The sequence below is a fragment of the Myotis yumanensis genome, unplaced genomic scaffold, assembly GCF_028538775.1.
Source record: "Myotis yumanensis isolate MYYU_CA2020_CCGP unplaced genomic scaffold, mMyoYum1.0.hap1 SCAF_23, whole genome shotgun sequence".
Classification (NCBI taxonomy): domain Eukaryota; kingdom Metazoa; phylum Chordata; class Mammalia; order Chiroptera; family Vespertilionidae; genus Myotis; species Myotis yumanensis.
In genome coordinates, this window is record NW_027223774.1 from 2,311,079 (window position 1) to 2,338,488 (window position 27,410).

The window sequence follows — 27,410 nt, forward strand, 5'->3', positions numbered from 1 at the left end:
TAAAATATGAATTTGTTTAAAAGAAAAACAAAACTGCGAAATTAAGACGGGGGTAGGGGAGAAGGGGCGTGGGGTGGAGAGGATAAGAGGGAGGGGTTGACCTTTGCCATTTCAAAATGGCGGCTGCCAGGTCCCTGGAGCCAAAAGGGAGGCTGCCTAAACTCCCTTCTTTGACAGAAAGGATGACTCCTTTATTCCCACACAACTGTGGACAAAAGGAGGGGCCACATGCTAACCCCACGCGCTCAGGGAAGGCCTGCGTGGTGGTCTTGCAAACTGAAAGGCCTAAAGCAACCGATCGCAGGGATGGTCTGAAGGGAGACTCTTACTAAGAGCAGTTGTGGTGGGTAGTCGCGTCCGAGGCCGGAGTTGTCCCTGACAAGGTCAGTGTTTACCTGAACCTATGGTCCTTTTGCATCTAAGAAACAACATACCTCTGAAATGTCAGAGGAATTTGTAGCATTAGCTTCCCCTTCCCGGACACACAAGCAAATGTGCCTGGGCGTCCTGCATGACAGAGACCATAAATTCCTTCATCGCTATTGTTATCACGTGTATTACTGCCTGTTCACTATCTATCCTGCACCCACCAAGGAAAAGAAGTAGGTGTGGCCCTGGCCGGTTTGGGTCAGTGGGTAGAGCCGACGTCCGCCTGCAAGGGACCTTAGGGTCGCGGGTCCAGGGCACATGCCCGCCTGGGTCACGGGCTGGAGCGAGCCCCACTAGGGGGCATGCAGAAGGCGTCCCATTCAAGATTCTCTCTCATGGATGATGTTTCTCTCTTCCTCTCTCTCCAACCAATAAAACTGTGTTTTTTTTAAAAAGAAGGATGCGTCTATCATTTTACCTTTTATGCAATCCCAGAGGTTCCCTTCGCCCCCGCTTTCCTCTGTCCCTCCCTCCCTCCCTCCTTCATCTATCACCAGTGGATTTCATGAAACCCACTTACGTCTCCTCCGTGGATTGCCATGTATAAAACAAAGTGCTGCCCCGGCCTGTTTTGGTCAGTGGGTAGAGCATCGGCCTGGGGACCAAAAGGTCCTGAGTTTGATTTCAGTCAAGGGCGCAGTCCCGGGTTGGGGGCTCCATCCCCAGTAGGGTGTGTGTGTGCAGGAGGCAGCGGAGGGGTGATTCTCTCTCTTTGTGGATGTTTCTATCACTCTCTCCCTTTCCCTTCCTCTCAGAAATCAATAAAAATATATTAAATAATAATTTTTAAAAAGAATGAATAAAACAAAGTGAAAAACAGCTCTTCTCTGGAGCATTGTCCCAACCCCTTGAGATTCTGCTTCCCGGCAAGTGTGGACAGCTTGGCTCAAGTAAACTCATGAAAGTTCTCTATAGGTTTGAATGTTTTTATGTGAACACGACGTATACACCTGCTGGTTTCTGAGGGCGAGGCAACAGAATCTGTCCATGAGGTCTGCTGTGAAACTGTAGAGGAGTCTGTTTCTGCTATCAAAGGCCAGGTCACCCTTAGAAAGAGTGTAGGAAACAACAACAACAAAAACACACAAAAAGACAGAAATTCAGTTTACAAAGAGAAAACAGACAGAAGCGAACCTAGGGATGTTCCGAGGACTGTGAGAGGGTATCTCCCTTCTCCTCACTCACACTGCTTTTGGGAAAATGGAAATGATCCTAAGAGGTGAAGGTACTGTAGCTCTCGCAGGCACCGACGGATTGGGGCTACTTTACTCATTCTTAACCCTACCCAACCAAGTCTCCCTCTCCCTGGGAGTCAAGCTAGTGTGCCAACAGCTGTAGGTAGGGGTACCTAACCAACCGAGGGCTGTTTTAAAAACAGAATCTGTCTGCTTTCAACGAGGGCATGGGACAGGGGCAACCTATATTTTCCTGGTCAAATTGGCCCCAATTCACCTGATTGGGAGAGAGAGGTTTGTCTTTGTCTGTCTGTCTGTCTGTCTGTCTGTCTGTGTCTGTCTTTAAGCCAGTGATGCCAACATATGTTGGTTGTTGCTTTTTGTGTTTTTTGTAGCAGGGTCATGTGTATGTAGACCTCAATGAGCAGAGAAAGAAAGAAAGGAAGAAAGAAAGAAAGAAAGAAAGAAAGAAAGAAAGAAAGAAGAAAGAAAGAAAGAAAGAAAGAAAGAAAGAAAGAAAGAAAGAAAGAAAGAAAGAAAGAAAAAAGAGGAAGGTCCTCGGTTCAGTCCTGACTATGACTTTCTAGGGCATGGCAGGGCACGGCATGGCACAGCACACCCGGTCGGTCGCCACCAGTGGCGTGGTTTGTGGTTACCAGCTAGAAACCCCTCTGTGGTCCACTTCAGTCCACCTAATACCTTTCCTGGCTGGGAAGAGTTCCTATGGATCACAAGGACAAACCCAAAGGAGGACAAAGTTCAGAATGCCTAATTCATGTCTGCCCATTTCTACACGACACAGCCGTCCCTAGTGTCCAAGTGACTTGACCTACATTTTTCATGTCTCAGAAAGAAGTTTCCATTTGAGGTACAGGTATTGCTTTGTGTTGTTTATAAATGATGTGGCTCCATTCAAAGTGCTAGTATGGCTATCCACTCCCTTCCATTCACACCCCTCTGTCTGCCAACTGCGCAAGCGCTGTCCCTGAGTTGGCTCCGCCCTGTGACGACAACGAACCAACCCGGCCCTCTGGTAGACCACGCTTTGAGGCTTATAAAAGCGGTCGCCAGGAAGGTGGCGCATGACAAGGACAGGTTACATCGTCATCACGTCATCACCAGGGTGTTGGGGACGCAGGGTCGGCCACTGGGGGTGGGGATGGGGGCTTTGAAAGCTTCTCTCTCTCTCTCTCTCTCTCTCTCTCTCTCTCTCTCTCTCTCTCCCACCTAGCAGTCAAGAAGGACGGACACTCCCAAGATGTGGATGAAGGACTGTCAGTTAGACTTTGAAATTTCCTTCGCAAGCGAATAAGGGGCGATTTAGGAATTTTCTTTCAGTGACCACGCCCCGCACTGTGCTGCCCCCGCCAATGCCACCTGAAAACATCACTAAAGGGTTGAAGGGTTGATAGTAATAGAAACAGGAAGGGTAAGCATTGCAACGTGTTTTCTGGGGTTTTGTTTGTTTGAGAGACCTATAAATGTATAACGCTGTGAAAAGTCTTATGTTCCTGAATAACATTAGTATTTTGATCTAAGGAATTTGGATGATTTTCCTGGCTGCAAGCAGGTTAATTCCTGAACACCAGGCTGGCAGGCATGGACTAGGAGGCCCCAGCAGCTCTGTTCCTCTGCTGTGTGGACAAGCCCTTCTGGAACTGGGGGCCCTGCCTTGTGCCCTGAACCCCTCCTAGCACAAGTCCTGAGACCTGTGGGTTCACCAGCAGCACCAGGAGGACCACTCACATCCAGGTTCAGAGCCAGCAGCAAGTCCCCTTCACATCAGGGGTTAGTGGACCATGTAGAAAGTAGCATTGGGTCCATCCACTGAGCAGCCACAATGAGGTCAGAGATGCCCAGGGAGAAGGAAAAACCTGGAGGGAGTGATATAATGGTGCTGAGCCCTACAGCCCAACCGCATCCCAGCAGCTCCAGTGTCTGACCCTGACCCCTCCGCACCTTTTTTCATCAGGAACTGAGGTGTAAAGTGGGGGAGACAGGTTATTACATGACGGAGGACCAGAGGGTGGCCTTTGAAATTGTCTTCATTTCTGAACATTCCTTTACAACCTTCCACCCTAGGATTAACTCCCACAGATGCACCTCGAGCCTAAATCCCCACCCCCTCCTCAAGGAAATCAGATTCATGTTTCTGGTTGTAGGACACTTTGTGTTTAGATCCCATGAACTCATGGATGATGTTTCTCTCTTCCTCCCTCTCCCTTCCTCTCTCCAACCAATAAAACTGTGTTTTTTTTTAAAAACATAAATAATCCTGTACCCGGGCTGGGTCCGTCCCTTTCCTCATTCACACTGAGCATGAACATGAAACATGAGTGGCCCCGCATACTGCACCCCAATCCGAGGTTTCAGGTTCCAGGGTCCTAGAAGGAAGCCCTTGTTAGGTGCACCTGGCGAGCTGGGTCACTAGAGGGGCACATCACAGGCCCCATGTCATGAAAATGCCACGTCATAAACCTCCCAAGAGCTATAGGACTTGGTGACAAGACGGATGGTTCTGGGTTGTCCTACCTCCCTCAGTATCCCCATGAGCTCAACCCTGATCAGCGCAAGCCTCTCCTTGTTGACAGTCCCCTTAATCCTGTAACACTCCAGGGGGACCGGGTACAGCTCGAGCTCTAAACTGCGCAGCCCGGCTGTGTGGCACAGCAGCTTCTCCACGGAGGCCATGGAGAGGTGGTTCTCAGAGATGGTGAAGTCCCTGAGCTGGTGACAGAGGCTCAGATCAGGCAAGATGGCCTCGACTTGGGAGTCCACCATCCCACAGTTATCCAGGCCCAGGTCCTGGAGGGTGGGTGCCACTGTCTCCAGCAGAGCTCAGAGGGGCTCGGGACTAAAATCGGTGAGATTGGCGCCATACAGATGCAGGGACTTCAGCTGCCTGAGGTTCGGGCACTGGACCAGGTGTGTCAGGTCTGAGTGTGTCAGCTGCGAGCAAAACCATATGGAGAGTTTGTCCAAGGGGGTCTGCAGGCACCTGGGGAGAGATGGAGCGATTAGTTCCTGGGGATGGCAGTGGTAAAAAGAGGGGGGCTTACAGGTGGAGGAAGACCGATTTGTCCAAGCACAGGGCTGTCCTGACAATCTGATGAAGGTCAGCACCCAGGACACCCAGTCTCCTTTTGGCAGGGTCAAGTTCACGACATCTCCAGAGCTCCTTTCCTTAGCTGCCAAGCAGAGCACTGCTCTCTGGAGGGGGACTGGACATAAGGAAAACCCAGGGAACCTGCTCAGAGAGCCTCCCAGTGTCTAGGTCAAGGGTAGGCATCCATGAATCTTAAATTTGGGAGTCAAAACCAAGAATGCTCTCAACTCAGGCTTCCTTTTGTCCATTGCTTGGTTCCAGGCACCAAACCTCTGGGCCCCAGGAGGCTCTTTCATCTAATGCCTAAAAGGAACAAACCTGGCCCTAGCTGGTTTGAATCAGTGGACACAGCTTTCGAATGTTTCAGGTTCAATTCATGGTCAAGGGCTCAGATCTCTCTTGCAGGCTCAATGCCCAGCCCAGGTTGGGGCATGTGCTGTAGCAACCAATCGCCTCTCTCATACATCGGTATTTCTCTCTCTCTCTTTTCCTCCATTTCACTCTTTAGAAATCAATGGAAAAATATATCCCCCGGTGAGGATTTAAAGAATAGGGAGAGAGTGACCACAGGAAGAATCTGCGGCATCAGCTGGGAGGCAGTCTGCAGAGGCGACTTCCACTACAAACCAGCTCCCACTCTTTGCAGTCCTTTCCCTCCAGATGCCTTAGCTGCAGAATACTGCCTTTCCTTTCTACTAATGACCTTCCTGGAGCCCAGGACGACCTCTGACAGATGGGGAAGCTGAGACAGGCTCACGTGTGTTCACATGCCCGGTGGACAAAGAGTTCTCAGTGTCCTAGAGTCCCCGACAGTGAGGGACCTGAGCACTGGGTTCCCTGTGGAATCTGAGCCAAGCCTGGGGTGAGGGGGCCAGTGAGCAGCTCAGCCATGTGCATAGGGTTTGCTCCTTTCCTCAGCCTGAGGGAGGTGTAGGCTTAGGTGTGGGTGCGATTGGACAATTGATGAAATTGATGGGCAGACGTTGGGTTATAACTTCAAAATTCTGGCAAAATAAAATAAGATCCCTTCACACACACACACACACACACACACACACACACACACACACAGGTACTTACTGAGAATCTTAGTCTGTGGTGTAATGGCATCTATACTAATAAAGGAGTAATATGCTAATTAGACCAGACATCTTCCAGGCGTTCTTCGTGACAAAGCCATGGTGGCGGGGGCCAAGGCAGAGGCGGTTAGGGCGATCAGGCCAGCAAAGGAGAGCATTTAGGCTTGAGCAGTCTGGCAGGGTAGGGCAGTTAGGGGCAATCAGGTCATCAGGGGAGGGCAGTTGGGGATGACCAGGTTAGCTTGGGAAGGCAGCTGGGAGCAATCAGGCCAGCAGGCAGAGGTGGTTAGGGGTGATCAGGCAGGCAGGAAGGTAGAAGCGTTTAGGGGCGGTCAGGCAGGCAGGCAGGGGAGCAGTTAGTGGCATCAGGCAGGCAGGCAGTGTAGTTATGGGCGATCAGGCAGGCAGGCAGGGGAGCAGTTTGTGACATCAGGCAGGCAGGCAGAGTAGTTATGGGGGATCAGTCAGGCAGGCAGAGGAGCATATAGGGGCATCAGGCATGCAGGCAGCTTAGTTAGGGGCGATCAGGCGGCAGGTAGGTGAGTGGTTAGGAGCCAGCATTCCCGGATTGTGAGAGGGATGTCCCCCAAGGGGTCCCAGATAGGAGAGGGTGCAGGCCAGGCAGAGGGACCCCCCCACCCCCCGTTCACAAATTTCATACACCGGGCCTCTAGTTATGATATAAGAACGATGTATGTTTCTCCCTTAAATCCTGCAGGGGGTGCCCTTTTCTCTGTCTCCCTGGGAGATTGGGGCTCTTTGCTCTCTGTGTGTCTCCTGTACTGTGAGTGTGAGTGTTGCTTTGTGTACATGAGGCAGGAAAGGGTGAGAGAGAGAAATCCCTAGAGAGACTGTGTCCATTGGTCGAGTCTCAGAAGTAGTTTCACTGGGCAACATGCCGGGCCTGTTCTTCCCATTGGACATTGTAATGCTTTATCTTCTCATTCCAGGTCGCCACACATGATCCAACAAGGAAACCAGTCACATCTACCATCACCGTGGCTTCTGCTCCTCCTATGAGCTCTGTGTGAGGACTCACATGTCCCAGCCGTGTGAGCACAGTGAGCATGAAGAGCACATGGTGCTCACAGCACCCCTGACCTCTGTTCTGTAGTAACGTCCACTTTCCTCTCTCCCAGGAGGAAGCAGAGGCAGAGAGTGGGAAGCAACATCCCCAGACAGCACTAAGCTCACTCCTCAGTGACCTTGACACCAGATCAGAGCTGTGTGGTCCAGAGGTCTGAGTTCCCACCACCTGCCCTGTGCTCCTCCCTCTGCTCCTGTCACCATCCTGTGTCACAGATGAGGGAATGGGGTCCTGAGAACTCAATGCTGGGGGTGCCAGTGTCCTGAGCCCATGAGGGGGGAGGTGAGAGGAGGAACAGAGCTGGAGATGCAGGAGCTGAGGGTTATGGGGATTCACTCTCCCCTTCCTGTGCCACCTGCACTGCAGTTTCATAAGCTGCACCCATTGCTCCTGAAGGTAAAGGACATTTGGTGACTCTGGGATTTTTTAAAAACTGGAGTCTCCCTGCTTATACGTGGTAATGGTGTCAGGGGCCTATAGGGGCATGAAGACCCTGCCTCCGATGGACATTACTCACTGAACCCGCCCATGTCCATCTTAGGGCTGCATCTGAGGGACCCTTGTTATCTATAATAATAAAAGCATAATATGCTAATTAGACTGGACAGCCAAAGGAAGGCAGGTGGAGTGGTTAGGGCAAAGAGATAGGCAGGCAGAGTGGTTAGGGGTGATCAAACAGGCAGGCAAGTGATGAGGGGTGATCAGGCAGGTAGGCGAGTGGTTAGGAGCCAGTGGTGCCAGATTGTGAGAGGGTTGTCCGACTGCCAATTTAGGCCTGAGCGGGATCCTGCTCAGGCCTAAATTGGCAGTCACACATCCCCCGGGCATCCCTGATCACGAGAGGGTGAAGGTGGGCTGATGGACCGCCCTTCCCGTGCACAGATTTTGTGCACCAGGCCTATAGTTTACTCATAAAAGCTCCCACAGCTTTGATGGGACGCCTGGCATATTCTGGGTGAAGTGGTGCTCAGAGCAGCAGCCAGGTGCTCCTTCAGGTAGACAGTGGGCAGAGAGCGCCCCCTGCAGGAGGAGGGGCGGGGCCCAGTCCCAGGCCCAGGCCTGGCTCTCAGGTCTCCGCCCAAGGGAGGAGTCTGGAGCAGAGCAGCTCAGTGTTGCGGACTCCCCTTCTCCCTGGGGTTTCCCTTCTCCATCTCAGATTCCCTGTTGGGTCCTCCTTCCCGGATACACATGAGGATGCCTCACTGCTCACTCCCATTGGGTGTCTGGTTTCAAGAGAAGCCAATCCGCCTTCCAAGATATAACCTCTCAGAGGACCGCCCAGACTCAGATGGTCCCAGGACACCAAGGATGCGGGTCATGAGCCCCCCCACCCTCCTCCTGCTGCTCTCGGGGGCGCTGGTCCTGACCCCCAGCTGGGCCGGTGAGTGTGGGGTCGGAGGGGGCGGCGGTGCAGGGAGGAGCGAGGGGACCCGGCGGGGGCGCGGGGCCGGGAAGGCGCGTGTCCAGCCCCGGCCCTGCCCCCCGTCCGCCCCCCAGGCCTCCACTCCCTGAGGTATTTCCTCACCGCCGTGTCCCGGCCCGGCCGCGGGGAGCCCCGCTTCCTCTCCGTCGGCTACATGGACGACACGCAGTTCGTGTGGTTCGACAGCGACGCCGCGAATCTGAGGATGGAACCGTGGGCGCGTGGATGCAGCAGCCGTGGGTGGAGCGGGAGGACCCGGGGTATTGGGAGGAACAGACGCTGAGGGCCAAGGGAGCCGCACAGACTCACCGAGTGGGACTGAAGACCCTGCGCGGCTACTACAACCAGAGCGAGGACGGTGAGCTGCGCGCCGGACCCATCACGACCCCCCTCCCCACGGACGGGCAGGGGTCGCCCGGAGGATCCGGGTCAGAGTGTCACCCAGAGGCAGCTGGACCCGCCCGGCCCCCACCCGGGAGGACCTCGCGGGGACTTTGACCGGATGTCACTTTCAGTTTTAGATTCAGTCCCCGTGGGAAATAAAAGCAACAGAGAGATATTGTATTTGTTCCCATTTTGTTTTTTTACTTCAAAATAAGATATGTGCAGTGTGTATAGGAATTTGTTCGTAGTTTTCTTTAAACTATAGTCCGGCCTATTGATGTGCTTTGTGAACGGAGACGCTGAGGCAAGCTTGGCGTGCAGGATGAAGTTAGAGAAGCTGAGGGCTATTGCTAGTCAGGCAAGTAGCCAAGCCCCCAAAGCTCTCATGGCTTTTATTTGGGGAGTACTGCAAATAACAATGGAGTACAGCAAGTGACAATGACTAGCAGGCATGCTTATGAGATCATCTGAGCTAAGTTATACATTACACTATTAATTTCCTATGTTATACAAAGACCCTTTCCACCTGCAGCAGTGTGCCCTCCCTGGCTCTCCATGCCCTCATGGACTATTCATCACCTCAAGGAAAGTCCTGCCTCTGAACAATAAGTCTTGCGTGCAAGACTGTTATAACGTGGCCCGCTTGCAGGCCCCTGCCTTTTCCTGGCAGAGCGTCCTCTTCTAGTTAACTTCTCATTCCACTTGTCCAGCTACACTGGCCCTCCAACGGTCTGAGGGACAGTGAACTGGCCCCCTGTTTAAAAAGTTTGAGGACCCCTGCTTTAGAGAGAGGGCAGGAGAGAGAGACTGAGGGAGAGAGACCCTTCTCCCGCTGGCCTCCTGCCCCCTGATGGGGGGGAGGGGACTTGCTCCTGGGGGAGCCTGTCTGGGAGCCTGCGCACTGTGGGAGGAGGGGTGGCTCCCCACCATCTGATCCCCCACTTGGGGCCACGGCTGACAGGCTGATGGTCAGAGAGCCTGGGGGACGGTCCCCTGACACAGAGGCTGCTGCCCTGGCCGGGCCGCCCAGCGACTAGAGCTCACCCTTGCCCTCGGGCCACAGAGTCCTGGGCGCTGGTCCTGGGCAAGGGCCATGCTGGGCGCAGACCCCTCCCCGGAGAGGGCACCAGTCCCCGCGTGTCTCCTTCCTGGGGCCCCCCTCCCTCCCCCTGCCCCTCCCTCCCCGCGCGCTCTCTAAGGAAGAGAGAAATCACTGGGAAACGACCTCCAGTGAGAATTAACCAAAACATATATAAACACAGTGTGAATGTGTGTGTGTGCGTGTGTGTATGCTTGTATGTGTGTGCATGTGTGTGTATAAATATGTGTGTGTGTGTGTGTATGTGTGTGTGTGTGTGATCTCATGTGAGTGTCCCTCAGGTACCTGTTGGGAGGTGATCACACCTTCAGCGCCAATAAAGACAGGACAGAGCGGGGCGGGCTGCGGCCCCAGCGCTAGCTTCCTCGCCGTCCATCCTCCCCGCGGGGCCGCCGCCAACCCGGAGGACCGTCCACTCAGACGCCGGGGTCGGGGGCGGCGGGGGGGGGGGGAGGGCTGCCGCGTGACCGCCTGCGGCCCGGGGGCCAGGAAGGGGCAGCGGAACCGGGGTCCCCACCGCCGCCCCGGGAGCCCCTGGCGTCTCCTCAGCCCCGCCCCCAACTCCGACCTTGACCCCGACCCAGGCTACTCGCTGCCAGGGGCCGCCCCGGCGTCGGGGGGCTGGGCCGAGGGGCAGGAGCGGCAGCGCTGGCGTCGGGGCGCTCACCGGGGTGCGGGGGGCACCAGCCCAACCTCAGCCGCCAGCGGGGCGGGCGCAGGCCCAGCTCTCCCCGCGGCGCCCGGGCCGCGTCCCCAGAAGGGCTCCCGCCCGGGCCCCGCGGCCGGCCCCGCGGCCGCCCCCGCTGCTCGCTGGGCGCCGGGTCTGGGGGCTGAGCGCCCCGGAGCCTTGGACGCCTGCGCGGGGCCGGACCCGGAGCCGGACTCCCCTCCCCCCCAGCCCGCCCCACGTCCCAGCCTTCCCCAGCCCGGACCTCCCCGCGGGGACCCCGGACGCCGACAGGCAGAGGCCGAGGAGCCGAGGAAGAACGGCGGACCGCGTCCCGGACGTGGGTGGAGGGACTGGCGGGTCCCAGGAGGGACAGTCGGGCGGCCGGGGACCCGGAAAGGAGGCTGCGCGGCTCCCAGCAGCTCTGTGGTCTGAGTCCTGGGCGGGTCCTGCCCGCCGCCCCCTCCGGGAAGGAGGGGACCCTCGCGTCCCGGGCGCTGTGTCCCAGAGGCGGCGGGTGCTGGGAGCGGCGTGCGCTGTGCTGTCTCCATGGACGCGCAGGGGACGGGCCTGCGCTGAGCGATGGCGAGTCCCAGAGACGCGGTCGGTGACTCAGAGCAGGAGCCGCTCCGTGTGGAGGGGAAGGGGCTTCTCCACCAACAGAGTCACCTCCTCCCCAAGTCGCCACGCGCCTGGGGGCCGCCCTCCTCTCAGTCTCACAGCTGGAGGCCTGTTGGAGGGGACGCGGCTGCAGACACCCCTGCCTCCCTCCCTCCCGCTCTGCCCTGTCCCCGTGGGAACCGCCCCGGGCCCCTCAGCAAGGCCATCAGCTCTGGCTCCCGGGGGAGCCCCCTCTTTCTGAGAGAGAGGGAGGGGCTCCCTCCTGCTGAGCACAGTTTTCAATGAGAAAAGGAGCCGCACTGATCAACTGTCCTGATCACAGAGGGAGAGGCCATGGCCGCACACACAGCCCAGAACGCGCAGGATCCTGCGAAATGGGTGCCTGTGGGTTAGTGCCCTGAGGCTCACACTCAGGGAGAATGCATTTCAATTATGGGGACAACACACACACATTATAGAGAAAACAAACAACACCCCCACTTTAAAGCCTTGAAGTTGGGCCATGGGAGCGTGGCCTTTGGGGTGAACATTCCGTCTGCTGCCTCCCGTTGGCGCCCGAAGGTGTGGCTGCAGGAGCCGCCTCCCTCCCGCGGGGGGCGCTCTGCACAGGGAACTCGCCACAGGCCAGCGACTCAGGTGAAGCTTTAAAGGCCCAGGAGCTCCGGGCGGACGCTTCCCACTCAGCTCCCGGGGCTCCTCACACTAAGGTGCCCCGCAGGCGGGGAGCTGCAGGAGGCAGATGGGGGAGGGGGTCAGAGGCCCCACCTCCACGGGGGTCATGGCAACGGGGCCCCAGCTCCCGCTCCTCCCCGCACAGACTCCCTGGGGGAGAAGCAACCAGGTGAGGGGACCGGAACCCCAAAGGGAAGAGGAGCCTCCTGCGCTGCCCGCAGCCAGAGCTGGGGACCCGGAGCCGCGTTCACCCCGCGGAGGCGGCCGCACCTCCCTCCTGGGAGGGGCCCCCGCTGGTCGGGGCCCAGGAGGAGCCGCCCCAGCACCAGGCCCGGTTCCTGGGCTGCTGGTCCCGCTCTGGGGCCTGAAGGGGGACAGCGCCACCCCCGCTGCTGCTCTCGGGGCTCAGCAGGTCTGAGGTCCGCCCTCTCCTGGGACCGTCCTCAGGGCGAGGCCTTTGGGGGGGAAGCCGGGCTGGGCCCCGGGCGCCACGGATGGGAACCCGGCCCGCGGGCATCCACAGACGGAGCCTGAACTGCGGGCTGGGCAGACGGGCCGCTCTGCTCCCGGGGAAGCGGCGGGGAAGGTGGACGAGCTGCTGGAGACCCGCACAGGCACAGCCCGGAGCCGCGCAGTCCTGCGGGGAGGTGGGTGGGGGAGGCGGGTCCTAGGGCGGATGCACCCCGACAGGGAGGAGCTGTGCGCCAGGAGCCACAGGTGCCCGCGCCCTGGGCCGCCCGCGGCAGCTGGAGAGGAGGCTCAGGAGACCCAGCCACCCTCCTGGCCGCACTTGGAGCTCAAGGCCAAGTCCCACCTGCAGCCTGAGCTGCTACAGACCGTGGGCGGCTGCTGGCCTAGCGGGCCCGGCCACAGGCGAGTCCCAGGAGGCCCTGAAGACCCTGAAGACACGCAAGCAGGGGTTGGGGGGACGCTCGGGCGCCTGATGCCTCGGGGCTGCGTGTGGGGCTGAAGGCATCCGCGGGGCAGGGGAGGCCCCGGCAGAGGGCACCCCGACCTCAGGCTGCTTCTGTGGCCTCCGGGCCTGAAGACTCGGGGACCCCGTGGGCGCCCAGCTGCAGCTCAGGGCCCAGGAGCCGCCTGGGGCGGCGACCAGTTCCCTCCTCGGGGAGGCCCACAGCCTGGACCTGCCCGGCCCGCGTCCTGCCCGCGTTTGGGGGGCGGGTCCCTGGACTCGGCCTCGAAGCCAGTGCAGAGGGCTCCTCCGGAGGGGGCGGGGGAAGGGGACACCGAGCAGAAGGGCCCAGAATAAACCAGGGACACAGCCCACAACCCCCGGGTCCCAGCAGCAGCAGAGATGGTGGCAGAGCCCGCGCAGCGCCCCCTGCGGGCCGGGCCTGGGCAGCAGGAGACAGCCGCCCCCCCCCCGCCCCCCCTCGGCCCCGGGCCTGGTTGCTGACATCAGCAGTGTGTTTCCCCTCCCTCAGACTGATACTCTCATCATTTCCTTTCATCTTTCCCAAACCGATGGATTTTCATTTCTATTTTTCTTATTCCACATTCTCATTCTTGTTCACATGTGTTTATTACAAATATAGGTGTCTGACATTCGAATTTCTTCTTTTCCACGTTGTTTCCTCATGTGCGTTACCTGTGGATTGGGTGGTGGATGCTGTTAGATATTGGACTTCAGAGAGAAGGAGAAGCAGCCCCCACAGGACCTGGTCGGACACACGAGGCCTCAGTGCTGTCGGGAGCTGGCCCGGAGCTCACAGCTGGGCCGGGTTCCTCTCCTGCTGGACACAAGTCGCCTCTCAGAGCGTCACCCTCAGACCAGGCAGCCCTAAGGCCCTGACAAGGGAGACAGAGCAACACCCACTCCCTGCGTCTAAACACAGACACACACAGGGCCGCGCGCAGCTCAGAGAGGACCACACAGCCTCCTGCGCTGGCTCCTGGCAGCGAGGCTGCTTCTCCCCAGCGGCCCCTCCTCCCTCGCTGCAGGCGGCCTTGTCCCTCGATGGTCACTGAGCTGCCCACCCATAGAGCTGCCCCTCCTGACACCCCCATCTAGAGCAGCCTGCTCCCCAGACCCTCCCCCAGGCCGCCCATCCAGAGCCCACACCCTAGATGTGTCCTCTATCCCCCCTTCCCACTAGGATGCCCCATGGTCCCCGTGGGAAGCGTTCTCCCTCCAGCAATGATGACTGACCCACCTCGCTTGCCCACAGGGAGCCTCCTGGGCTTTGGCTGAGGAACACTGGGCCACGGGACCCTTTCTCTGTCAACATTTTTGTGCATCTCTGACTTTGATTCTGGCCCTGAGTTTGTATCTCTGGGGTGTGAGGTTGACATAGAAAAGTTTCATGTTTTCCTTCATGGTTTTTCATCTTTGGGTCTTGGATGGAGAAATGCTCATTACACAACTGAAAAGGCTTCATATATAATTTCATCTGGGGGAGAGCATTCCAAGGGCGAAGGGAAACAGAATTGTTAGAATGTTGGGGGGAAGTTAAGGGGAAAAGAAATAGGTAAGGGATTCTAGGGTGGAATCTACAGGTGACCTCCTCTGCTTTATGTTCTCTCAGTATGTGCGGGGCCTACAGGGAGCTGCTGTCTGTTGGGTTTAATATCCATTTTCTCTTGCAGTAAAGACCTGTGTGCCTGCCCATGTTCACCAGGTGAACAAACACAACACCAAGGTCCCAGGTGATGGACACCGGATGGCTGCAGGGAGTGTTTGTGAACCCTTCACCCTTAGGGGGTAACTCACATTTGAGTTCATGCCTGTGCAGCTCCGTGTTAAATACATATTAATTACACTCTCCTGGCAGCTGTGAGTGAGGGTGTATCTGAGACCCACACACACAACTGAAGTCAGTGACACATGAAGACCCATGGTTTCCACGTGAAGACAACTGTCACCTCCATCCATCAATGAGCCAAACGGTGTCCTGTGGGGGCAGAGACTGGAAACTAAGAGCATTTAGCTGGGCGCTGTCTCATGTGGCAGCTCCACGACCCCCATGGTGGCTGAATTAAAGGTCCATGACATGCAAGTCCCACTGCTCAGCACAGGAGCCACTTGTCAAGGGCTCAGTGGCCACAGCAGCTGGTGGCTGCCACGTAGGAGGAACCGACACAGAGCGAGTCCTCGCTCACAGAATGTCCTGTTGGACAGACTGCTCTGCATGGTGTCAAGGCCTCAGGTCAGAGCACTCGGCCCATTTGCATATAAGGGCCTGGTCTGGCCAGTGCAGCCAGTGGGGTGAGTGCTGTCCTGGGCACTAAAAGGTTTCAGGTGTGACCCAGGGTCAGGGCGCGTAGGGGAGCCAACCAATCAGGGCTTCTCTCTCGCATCCAAGTTCCTCTCTATCTCCCTCTCCCTTCCTCTCTCTCTAATGTCAATAAAAACATATTTTTAAAATTCAAAGGAATAAAAGGGCCAAGATGGCGTCTTCTACTGACACGTCAGGTTTCTGTCTGGGATGTGAGCGCACACTCAGCAGGGGTGGAGAAACCACATGGGTGTCTGTGGGCCTGGTGTCTTCAGGCACAAACTGCTCCCTGTCCCAGAGGGGACGCCCCTGTCCCTCCACCTCCCTCCCAGGATGAGGACACTCCCTGTGGGATTTTCAGGATGAGCTCTCTTCTAGAAGGTCCCAGGGGCAGTGTTGTGAGCTCAGTTTTGAGGTGCAGGGACCCCCTCCCTTATGCAGAGGGATTCTGGGAAGAGAAGAGGAGGGAAAGGCAGGGCCAGTTGGGATTCTCTCCCTGGTTTATCCAGATCAACCTTTCTCAAAGTATGGTCTGTGGAACCCTGAAGTATCTGAGAGCCTTTCCAGGGAGGTTGGCGGGGGGGGGGGGGGGGGGGTCAGCACTGTTGCAGGAGATGAAGGACATCCTCGCCTTTTCACTCCACTGACATGGGCGCTGAGGCCAAGCTCAGCATGAATGGGCTGACACCCGACCTCCATGGTCCTTCCTCTTCCCCAGCACTGACTTGCAGAGAGAAGACAGACAGACAGAGAACAAAACCAGTTTCGCTTTTAAATGACACAACACGATTGAAGGAGGTGAAATTATTCTCTTTACTGAAGGCTCATCCTTCCATCGACATTTTTAAAACATCGTGGCCTCCAGTGGAGATGCCCCAAAGGTGAGCGCAGTGCCTGCATAGCCCACAACCACAGGACAATGACCACCATCCTCCCCACAACCAGCATTCAGAGCCGCCTGGAATCCGCCCAACAGGATCCTACAGCAGCCACAGACTCAGCCACAGAGAGCAGACTGCTGGCTGCTGGAGGGCAGGGGAGGGACTGGGCACAGCAGGTGAAGGAGGAGGAAACACAACATGGTCCTTACAGTGTGGTCATGGGGAGGAAAGGACAGCACAGGGAACACAGTCAATCACATTGTACCAACTACATGTGAGGCCACATGGTACTAGATGTATGGGGGTGATCACTGTATAAGTTATATGAATGTCTAATCACAGACTTGTACAGCTAAACTCATACATTATTGTACATCAACTATATTTGAAAAATTAAAAATATTTTTAAAAAGAAGACATATGTATGTTGCATTCATTACACAAATGGATTAATTTCTTAACTGTCTTTAATAAAAATGGAGGATAAAAAAACCTTATATGATGTCCTGGAAAGTACACAAAAAAACACTTCTGCCACATTCCCAAGTCTCATGTACCAGGGAGATCATGTGTGGGCGCTGAGCTAGCCTCTTTCTCATGGGATCCCATGTTTACTTTTTTAAAAATTATATTTTATTGATTTTTTTACAAAGAGGAAGGGAGAGGGATAGAGAGTTAGAAACATTGATCAGCTGCCTCCTGCACACCTCCTACCGGTTAGGGCCCATGTTTACATTTAAAAAAAAAAAATTCAGCCCTAGCTGGTTTGTCTCTATGGTTGGAGCAAAGGTCTGCGGACTGTAGGGTCCCAGGTTTGATTCAGGTCGAGGGCACATGCCCAGGATGTGGTCTCAATTCCCAGTAGGGGACGTGCAGAGGGCAGCAGATCCATGATTCTCTCTCACTATGGTTGTTTTTATCTCTCTCTCCCTCTCCCTTCCTCTCTGAAATCAATAAAAATATATTTTAAAAAATTTTATTTCAGAGAGGAACTGAGAGGGAGAGAGAGATGGAAACATCCATGACGGGAGAGAACCATGGATAGGCCACCTCCTGAATGCCCCCCCACTAGGGATCTAGCCTGCAACCGTGCAGGAGCTTTACAGGGAATAGAACCCTGGCCTCCTGGTTCATAGTTCAATGCTCAGCCACTGAGCCACACCCGGCCTGGCCCATGTTTACGTAACAGAACGAATGGCACAGACACTAGTATTGCTTAGATTTGGTGAACTGGCTCAAACTTTCTCAGTAATGAACATGAATGCCCAAGCTGGTTTGGCCGGTGGGTAGAGCATCAGCCTCCAGACTGAAGGTCTGATTCCAGTCTAGGGCACATGTCCGAGTGGTGGGCCCAATCTCCAATGTGGGCCCAATGCCCGATGGGGCGAGCAGGAGGAGGCCAATCAAAGATTCTTCCTCATCATTCATGTTTCTGTCTCTCTCCCTCCCTCTCCTTCCTCTCTGAAATCAACAAAAATATATATTTTTAAAAATGAACGTGAGCTTCTCCCTTCAGGAAATATCACCTGGCAGGTGACAACTGACAGTCCTGTTGTCTTGATACAATGTCAGCCCCCAAGAGAAAACCAGAATTTTGGAACAAGGTGTGTCCCACCACGTGAGCTAGACTGCTCCCCAGTGCTGACACGCTTTTCTAGGGGGCTCTGTGGGAACAGCAACGCCTGTGAGCTTTGATGATGTGATTCAATGCATCAGCACGGGAAGGTCTCTAGGACTTAGAGACACAAGGCATCACTTTACGTCACCTGCATGAGGACCAGAGCCACCCAGCAAGACAGCCCTGGGGACTGCGACAGAACAGAACAGAAACTATTCAATATCCCCCAGCCAGCGGGGCCCGGTGGTTGAACATTGACCTATGAACCAGGAGGTCAGAGCTCAACTTTTTGTCAGAGCACATGCCTGTGTTGTAGGCTCCATCCCCAGTGTGGGGCATGTAGGAGGCAACCGATCAATGATTATTTCTTATTATTGATGTTTCTATCTCTCTCTTCCTCTTCCTTCTTCTCTGAAATCAATATAAAATATATATTTTTTAAAAACATGACTCCTGTTATCATCTCACAGGCAGTGACATGCGACCTGGATTAATAACTGTCTCACCCTGTGTGATCAGTGAGGGTCACTATGATGACGTCACCACACACACAAGGTTATCTGGGCGCCTGCCTGTGTGTGAGGCCGCACAGAGATGGAGACACCAACACCTTGGAAAGTCCCTGAACAGCACAGCGCCTGGGCCAGGCCTCGGGGACAGTGTGACGGGCGCCCCGCGCAGGAGGAGGGGCAGGACCGAGTCCCAGGGCCCAGGCCTGCGCTCAGGGCTCCGCAGGGTCAGAGTCTGGGGGGGCTGCTCCGTGGTGGGGACTCCCCAGCGCCTGGTTTCACTTCTCCTCTCCCAACCTGTGTCGGCGACTCCTTCCTGGAGACTCGTGACGCGGCCCCTCTTCTCAGTCCCATTGGCTGAGCAGTTTCCAGAGCAGCCAATCAGCGTCCCCGCGGCTACCCGTTATAACTCCTCCGCGGAAGCGCCCGGACTCAGTTGGTCCCCCGACGCGGAGGATGCGGGTCCTGAGCCCCCCCACCCTCCTCCTGCTGCTCTCGGGGGCGCTGGTCCTGACCCCCAGCTGGGCCGGTGAGTGCGGGGTCGGAGGGGGCGGCGGTGCGGGAGCAGCGAGGGGACCCGGCGGGGGCGCGGGGCCGGGAAGGCGCGTGTCCAGCCCCGGTCCTGCCCCCCGTCCGCCCCCCAGGCCCCCACTCCCTGCGGTATTTCTACACCGCGGTGTCCCGGCCCGGCCGCGGGGAGCCCCGGTACCTCTCCGTCGGCTACGTGGACGACACGCAGTTCGTGCGGTTCGACAGCGACGCCCCGAACCCGAGGATGGAGCCGCGGGCGCCGTGGATGCAGCAGCCGTGGGTGGAGCAGGAGAGGCCGGGGTATTGGGACCGGAGCACGCGGATCTGCAAGGACAACGCACAGACTGACCGAGTGAACCTGCAGAACCTGCGCGGCTACTACAACCAGAGCGAGGACGGTGAGCCGCGCGCCGGGCCCGTCACGACCCCCCTTCCCACGGACGGGCCGGGGTCGCCCCGAGGGTCCGGGTCCGAGCGTCACCCCGAGACGGCGGGACCCGCCCGGCCCCCACCCGGGAGGAGCCGCGGGGACTTTGACCCGATTTCACTTTCAGTTTTAGATTCAGTCCCCGCGGGGCGGGCGGGGCGGGGCTGACCGCGGGGCGGGGCGGGGCTGACCGCGGGGCGGGGTCAGAGTCTCACACCATCCAGTATATGGTTGGCTGCGACGTGGGACCCGACGGGCGCCTCCTCCGCGGGTACAGACAAGATGCCTACGACGGCGCCGACTACATCGCCCTGAATGAGGACCTGACCTCCTGGACCGCGGCCGACATGGCGGCTCAGATCACCAAGCGCAAGTGGGAGGCGGAGGGTGCGGCAGAGAGTGACAGGAGCTACCTGGAGGGGGAGTGTGTGGAGTCGCTGCTCATGTACCTGGAAAAAGGGAAGGAGACCCTGCAGCGCGCAGGTACCAGGGGCCCTGGCCCCCCCCCCCCCTCTCCCCGGGGCTGGGGCTCCTACAAGGAGACAGGACAGGGGGTCAGTGTCAGACACCCCTCCTTGGGGTCAGGGAGGGAGCCCCCTGGATGTCAGGTCAGGTACCAGAGGGACCCCCTCCTCTCAGGGACAGTTAGGGGTGCAGGCTCTCCTGGGGTGCAGGGAGACCCCCTGAAATAGCCCATCAGCGGTTCCCATGGACCCTGCAGGGGCTCTGGGACCCACCGGGACCTTCTCTCTCAGGCCTTGTGCGCTGCCCACACCCACTGTGTCTGAGGCCTCACCCCAGCTTTTCTGAGTCACATGGCCTCCTGCCCTGGGCTGTGTCTCTCTGATTCTAGAGCTTTCTAAAGACTAGAAGGTCCTTCCAGGTGCCTCTGTCCTGGCTGGTGTGTGGGCTGTGTGCTCCCTCCCCCACCCCAGGAGTCTGTCCATTCTCAGGATGGTCACATGGGCGCTGCTGGGGTTTCCCATGGCAGATGCAAAGTTCCTGCATTTTCTCCCCTCCCCTCAGACCCTCCAAAGGCTCACGTGACCCACCACCCCGTCTCTGCCAGTGAGGTCACCCTGAGGTGCTGGGCGCTGGGCTTCTACCCTGCGGACATCAGCCTGACCTGGCAGCGTGACGGGGAGGACCAGACCCAGGACATGGAGCTGGTGGAGACCAGGCCTGCGGGGGACGGGACCTTCCAGAAGTGGGCGGCCGTGGGGGTGCCCCCTGGAGAGGAGCAGAGATACACGTGCCATGTGCAGCACGAGGGGCTGCCCGAGCCCCTGACCCTGAGATGGGGTGAGGAGGGGCCGTGGGCACAGAGCCTCTTCTCAGGGGAGCAGGGGCCCTGGGGGACCTCAGTGGGGTCGGGACTGAGACCTGGGGTCAGGGCCCTCACCCTCCCTTCCCTTCTCCCCCCAGAGCCTCCTTCTCAGACCTTCATCATCATCATGGGCGTCGCTGGGGGCCTGGTTCTGCTGGGAGCCGTGGCTGGAGCTGTGATGTGGGGCAGGCGGCGCTCAGGTGGGCAGGGGTGGGGTCTGAGTGTCTGTCCCACTGGGGGTTCAAGCCCAGGTAGATGTGTGTCCCGCCTCCTTCACGGGAAGCACCATCCCCACACGTGTGATGGCCAGTGTGGGGCTCTGTGCTCACACTTACTCTGTAGTGAGGCCCGTGGGAAAATGAGGGACCCACTTATCACCTGATGATGCTGGTGGTGGGGACCCCGTTCCCAGCAGTCCCAGGTCAGGGGGCAGGTCCCTGCTGAGCACAGACCTCCAGGAGGGCGGTGGGTCCAGTCCTTACACACGCACTTCCCTCAGTTTCCCTGATCCTGCCCTGGGTCTATACACAGGGTTCTGGAAACTTCTCTGGGGCCCAGGACTAGGCCTTCCTTTAGGACCTCAAGGCCCTGCCTCCTCCCTGGTCTCTCACGGGATGTTTTGTTTCCGCAGGTGGGAAAGGAGGGAGCTACGCTCAGGCTGCCAGTGAGTATGGAGGGGTGACCCCTGAGTCCCTGTGACAGTGCAGACGGGAGCCATAGGGGACCCCCCCCCATAGTTCCTCCTTAGTCTCCTGCCCTGGGGCTCTGATCCCGTCCTGGTGTGCCCCCCCTTCTCCCAGGCAGTGACAGCGGCCAGGGCTCAGATGTGTCTCTCTCGGCTTCTAAAGGTGAGACCCTGCCGTGGGGAGGGGTGGGCAGAGGGGAGGACTGGGTGGTGGGGAGTCTGTGGGACACTGTGAGTATGAAGTGGGCTTTGAGAATGTCACCAGTTACAGCCACTGACCTGAATGTGTTCATGATGCTTGTCCTCCACAGCGTGAGGCAGCTGCCTTGTGGGGACTGAGTGATGGAAGATGTGTTCACGCTCCCACTTCCTGACTCAAGAACCTCTGATTTGGGGGCTGGCCTGCTCTGCTCCCCACACTTTCCTGTCAGCAGAGACGGGCTGGGCCCTCCCCATCCCTGCCTTTACTCCCTGGTGCTCTGAGCCTCAACTTCCTGCTTTGTATTGAAATGAGACTGTGGATTGACCTCGTGTTTTAATTCTTGCCGTGACTGGTGACGGGCAATTAAAGGAGAACCTTTAATTAATTATTTTCTCAGAGGAAATAAATGGAAGCACCAAGGATTCTGCAGATTCCTGTGTATTTTGTGCTCTTTCCAGGGGGGACGGGAGAGGCTGTGAGGACAGAGTGTGGTCGGGGCCTGTGCTCAGGTGGTGCTCAGTGCATCGTGGGCTTTGATGTGGTCACTCCTCAACGGGTCACCTCTCTGCTCCTCTGACCTTGTCCCTCAGTGTTCCCTGTCCCACCAGGACCTGTGCTCACAGGGACACACAGGCCTTGTCACTTGTTCGAATGAATCACATTTCCAGGCCCCTCGTCATCCAAGGCTCAGGTCTGGGTCTGGCCCTCAGAACCTCTCTCCTGGGTGTTTGTTGTTTCTTTGCTTTTGTGGATATGATGCCTGTTACTGTGTTTGTGTAGGAGTTTTGGTCTCATTCTCTGGGTGTCCCCGTCTGACAGTATCAGGGCTCATTTTTGCCATCATTGTCCCGCTGGCCCAGGGGTCCCTGCACACAGGACTCTGGTTGGAGAAATACATTTCAGGCTCCTCCTGCTCTTGCCTCCTTCTAGGGCCTGAAGGTTCCAACCCTCTGATCAGCTTGGTCTTTCTGAGGACCAGCCCCCACCCTGACTCTCTCCAAGACCCTCAGCCAAGAGCCATCTCATCAGCGTCCCACAGACACTTGTCACTCCGGATATGCCCAGGGTTTTAGGAGCTCAGTGCCAGGAGCCAGGGGCAAAGACCAGACACTTTCTCAGATCCATTAATAGCAACAGTGTCCCAATAATTGAAGATGCTGGCACCTTACTAGAGTCCCACCTACTCATGAACACTGTGTCCAATCCATCGTCCTTTGAGGATGGTTACATGGCCCGGACACTTAGGAAAATTGCCCAACAGTTGTAGTCAGAGGAGAAATTGAATTCAGCCCTAATGTGATATTGCTGCCCACCTCCCAGCATTGAGAATGACAGAGTCAGAGAAAACCAGTTGTTCACAAGAATGTGGACTCGTTCTGTCTCATATATTCCTGGTGGGAAAGTAAGTTGTTCCAAACCTGGTGGAAAATGCATTGGCTGCACTCCCTGCACCTAGAGACCGAGAGCAGGATGGGGTGTCAGGGGGAGTCAGAGGCTGAGCGTCACCAACAGGATGACAGGAGATCACACATGGGATGAGGGAGAGAGTGAAAGGCTCAGAAGGACAGATGGACCAAAGGGAGAGACACCTGTTGGCAAAAGTGTGGAGAAAAGACAACCCCTACCCATGTTGGTGAGAATGTGCTTGTTCTCCAGAAAGAGATTTTCAGCCCTTGTGTACCTCAAGCTACCCAACTTACATGATGGCTCCCTTCCACTGGTTGGGCACTCCTACCGTGTCCCCCAATGCTTCCCAATGCGGTGCCACACATGGGCTGTCACAGCCGGGAAAGTTATTCAAGATGCCAACTCTCCCACCTCCCCTTTGAAAAAAATAATAAAAGGAGAAGATTTAATGAGGTTACACATATCTCACATATCTTGGAATTTAGGGCGAGTCACTCTGCCCCATGGGACACCTGTACATTTCTGAGCAGAGACAGGTGAGATAAGGGAAGCAATTCCATTGGAGGGTACGGAAATCAGGATGAAGCAGTTGATGTAGAAACACACAGGTGGGAATGGCACCTAAGTGTTTCTTCTCAAGGGACGCTGAGGGGTACCTGTTGGCAACTCTCCCTGGACAGGATTGAAGGGACCACAGGCCTCCAATTCAGTTAGTGACTCCAGTGCACTGTCACAGCCTTGACTCCTGTTCTGCGGGCTGACTGCGCTCAGCGACCCTTCTTCTGCTCCATGTGACACCGGCTGGGGCAGGGTCATTGGGAGCTCGGCTGGACCAGAACATTCCAGAGGGCCCCTGACGGGGTGCAGTTGGTGCTGGAAGCTGGCTGGAGGTCCTTGGGCTCTGAGATGGGTGCTGCTCCAAGCTGGGCCCCTGGCTCCATGGTCTTGGGCCAAGGGCACAAGTCAGACCCACAGACACCACGTGTCACACCCACAGGCCCCTCATGTCACACTCACAGGCCGTCATGTCAGACAAACAGGCCCCTCATGTCTGACCCACAGGCCCCTCATGTCACACCCACAGGCCCCTCATGTCAGACCCACAGGCCCTCATGTCAGACACACAGGCCCCTCATATCAGACCCACAGGCCCCTCATGTCACACCCACAGGCCTGTCATGTCACACCCATAGGCCCCTCATGTCAGACCCTCAGGCTCCTCATGTCACACCCACATGCCCCTCATATCAGACACACAGGCCCCTCATGTCAGACACACAGGCCCCTCATGTCACACCCACAGACCCCTCATGTCAGACCCACAGGCCCCTCATGTCACACCCACAGGCCCCACATGTCAGAACCACAGGCCCCTCATGTCACACCCACAGGCCCCTCATGTCAGACCCACAGGCCCTCATGTCAGACACACAGGCCCCTCATGTCACACCCACAGGCCTGTCATGTCACACCCACAGGCCCCTCATGTCAGACCCTCAGGCTCCTCACGTCACACCCACAGGCCCCTCATGTCAGACCCTCAGGCCCCTCATGTCACACCCACATGCCCCTCATATCAGACACACAGGCCCCTCATGTCAGACACACAGGCCCCTCATGTCACACCCACAGACCCCTCATGTCAGACCCACAGGCCCCTCATGTCACACCCACAGGCCCCTCATGTCAGAACCACAGGCCCCTCATATCACACCCACAGGCCCCTCATGTCAGACCCACAGGCCCTCATGTCAGACCCACAGGCCCCTCATGTCACACCCACAGGCCTGTCATGTCACACCCACAGGCCCCTCATGTCAGACCCTCAGGCTCCTCACGTCACACCCACAGGCCCCTCATGTCAGACCCTCAGGCTCCTCACGTCACACCCACAGGCCCCTCATGTCAGAACCACAGGCCCCTCATGTCACACCCACAGGCCCCTCATGTCAGAACCACAGGCCCTCATGTCAGACACACAGGCCCCTCATATCAGACTCACAGGCCCCTCATGTCACACCCACAGGCCTGTCATGTCACAACCACAGGCCCCTCATGTCAGACCCTCAGGCTCCTCATGTCACACACACAGGCCCCTCATGTCAGAACTATAGGCCCTCATGTCACACCCACAGCCCCTCATGGCAGACCAGCAGACACCATGTTTCATACCCATAGTTGCAATCTTATTCATTATTCAAACGATTTCGTTCCAGACTTTCAAGTTTCTACCTTAAGTTGACAAACACATGAGTCCAAATGCTATCTTGAAAACATGCAAGTTGCATCTCTAAATCGTCAATTTGTATCTATTGGAAATCCTTTAATTCCAAAGCAACTACATCCAGATACTTAATTATTTTAATGGTCTGTTCTATGCTTCTAAATTGGTTGAATCTCTCGCTGAACTGTTCAAATAACGAGTTTACTATATAATGGTACATAAGTATGGGCTCAATTACACTCGCTGTAGTGGCCTTCTCCAAATACTTTTTTTATCCGACCTTGTGTTCATTGATTGGTCAGAAACTTCCCCCAAAATGGTGGCGGTCAGCTTTCCTGCTCCTGAGTAACCACTTCCCAGTCAGACTGGAATAAAGATGTGGGTGCTTCTGAGATGCTTGTCCTGGCACCTGCAGGGGAGACCTATGGGTCTGCGGTCACTGAGCCCAATGGACTGAATGAAGGTCCTGGGTTCCATTTCAGTCAAGGTCATGTACTGGTTGGGGGCAGGATCCTGGGCGCTGAGCCCGTGCTTTGGGGAGGCAACCAATCAATGTGTCTCTTTCAATAGATGTTTCTCTCTATCTCTTCGCCTCTTTCCACACTCTCTAAATATCAGTGAAAAATATAACCTCTAGTGAGGTTTAGCCCCACCACCAACAAAAAAAGTAAAAATAAAATAAAATAAAAATAAAAAGGCAAGAAAAAAGTGTCTAAGAGCCAGGACAGGGCCTCCCCGGGAAGATCTCCACTGTCAACACCACTGTCCAGGACAGGTGCCCGAGGTGGGTACTAACCATCACACTTGCTCATACAAAAGTAACAGGCCTGGGCTGGGGGGTGACTGTCCCGAGGTCACACAGGGAATGAGTCCCCAGCTGGGATTTGAACCCAAGTAGGGTGCCCTGGGCATGCCTGCTCAGCCCTTGTGAAAAACTGCTTCTCCCTTCCAGGAAACACCAGCAGAAGCCCAGCTCAGGACTCACTTGGCACATCTGGGTCTCCTGATGCTGTCACTGACTTTCCACGAGGCTTCCGACTTCTTCCCCAGGCCTGTGCACTCAAATACTACTAGTGAAGGAGATAAAGAATCAGAGATTGAAGATGTTGAAACAGACAGTGGTAACTCACCTGAAGATTTGAGGAAGGAAATAAGGATCGGTTTACAATATCAGGCCGAGATCCCCCCTTATCTTGGAGAGTATGGTGATGATGATGATGATGATGAGAAAGCATCTGAAGATGGAGACCAGCTCCTTTGGCGTCCTGGTGTGGTTGCGGAGAGCAAAGTGAAGGAGTACCTTGTCGAGGCCGCATTCAGAACTGGAAATGAGAAAACAGTGGACAGGGTTTCGGCCGGAGCACTCACCAGGGACAATGAGCAGGCATTATATGAGCTGCTCAGGTGCGACCATAACATCAAGGAGGCGCTCGAGAGGCATTGCCGCAGCGGAAAGGCATCTCAGGAGGGAATGACTGCGTGGACAGAAGAAGAAATCCGGAGCTTTGAACATGCACTCATGATCTTTGGAAAAGACTTTTATCGTATACAGAAGAACTGGATGAAGACCAGAACCGTGGCGGACTGCGTGGCGTTCTACTACATGAGGAAGGTGTGGAAGAAGTCTGAGCGCTAGGACTGCTTTGACTACTTCGCGCAGCAGATGCGGTTGGGGAAGAAGTGCTGCAACCAACACCCCAGAGTGACAGACTACATGGACCACCTGGTGGATGAGACAGAAGCTCTGGCGTGGGGGTGGGGGGGGGGGGGGGGAAGATACAGTCAGTACTCCCGGCTTAACCGCCACTCGCCCTGACCCTGTTCCTGGTTCGCAGCTGAACATAGTCAACTCTTTCACTGCAGGGGACTTGTCAGCCTTGACCAGCAGTGCAGCAGCCCCCCCCCCCTCCCCGTCTGGGGCTGTGAGCTGCCTGGAGGGGGGCTTTCCTCCCCTGGGCAGCATACCCCGCGGCACAGTGACTCCTGTGCCTGTGGTGACAAAGGAGCTGCTCACCCTGCTCAGCAATGGAGAGAGCGACTGCTTTAACCTGTTTGAGACTGGATTTTACCCCTCGGAGCTGAACCCCATGACCCTATGCAGTGAGGAGTCCAAAAAGGCCAGCAAAAAGATGGAAAATGGGCCTTGCTGTTCCTGAACCCTTTATGAGTGCAGTTTCTGGGTGTGGACTTTGAAAGCCACACACACCACATCGCCAGTGCCAAAATGGCCGTGTCCGTGGCTGACTTTGGCAGCCTGTCTGCCAGCGAGGCCAATGGCTTCATCAGTGCCCACGCTCTGCACCAGCACACCGCCCTCCATTCTGAGTGACCAGCAGCGGCCTGCAGCCCAGTGAGCGCGAGGACACGTTGGGCTGGCTTAGTCTTTCACTGGAAGCTTGAACGTTCTCACTATGACATCAGTGATGTCAGCATGTATAGAACTCTATCTTGATTTATCAAGAGTATTTTCACCCTGACCGGTTTGGCTCAGTGATAGAGCGTCGGCCTAGTGACTGAAAGGTCCCAGTTTTGATTCTGGTCAAGGGCATGTACCTTGGTGGTGGGCACATGCCCAGTGGGGAGTGTGCAGGATACAGCTGGTCACTGTTTCTCTCTCATCA

At 56.4% G+C, this 27,410-nt stretch overlaps 3 protein-coding genes and 1 pseudogene across 4 annotated transcripts in view; 3 read left to right on the forward strand and 1 right to left on the reverse strand.

Annotated features, from left to right (window-relative positions):
• LOC138999557 (class I histocompatibility antigen, Gogo-B*0102 alpha chain-like) overlaps nt 1-21,589 on the forward strand; it is a 79,324-nt gene extending 57,735 nt beyond the window's left edge. Inside the window, exon 8 of the mRNA XM_070401713.1 lies at nt 21,268-21,589. Coding sequence (XP_070257814.1) covers nt 21,268-21,272 — 5 coding nt within the window. The 3' untranslated portion in view covers nt 21,273-21,589. The remainder of the gene's footprint in view (nt 1-21,267) is intronic.
• LOC138999567 (saoe class I histocompatibility antigen, A alpha chain-like) overlaps nt 1-27,410 on the reverse strand; it is a 372,085-nt gene that overhangs the window by 294,767 nt on the left and 49,908 nt on the right. The gene's annotated exons all lie outside the window — the stretch shown is intronic.
• The window catches only part of LOC138999548 (patr class I histocompatibility antigen, A-126 alpha chain-like), a 375,823-nt gene continuing 366,824 nt past the window's right edge, over nt 18,412-27,410 (forward strand). Inside the window, exons 1-8 of one of the 2 annotated variants that reach the window (XM_070401696.1) lie at nt 18,416-18,515; nt 18,631-18,915; nt 19,152-19,427; nt 19,971-20,246; nt 20,370-20,471; nt 20,903-20,935; nt 21,072-21,119; nt 21,268-21,589. In XM_070401696.1, the coding sequence (XP_070257797.1) occupies nt 18,443-18,515; nt 18,631-18,915; nt 19,152-19,427; nt 19,971-20,246; nt 20,370-20,471; nt 20,903-20,935; nt 21,072-21,119; nt 21,268-21,272 (1,098 nt within the window). In that variant the 5' untranslated portion in view covers nt 18,416-18,442 and the 3' untranslated portion in view covers nt 21,273-21,589. Of the gene's footprint in view, nt 18,516-18,630; nt 18,916-19,151; nt 19,428-19,970; nt 20,247-20,369; nt 20,472-20,902; nt 20,936-21,071; nt 21,120-21,267; nt 21,590-27,410 lie in introns of those variants that run through there. The other variant, XM_070401695.1, reaches the window with a different exon arrangement.
• Nucleotides 25,796-27,118, forward strand: LOC139000162 (mesoderm induction early response protein 3-like; annotated as a pseudogene).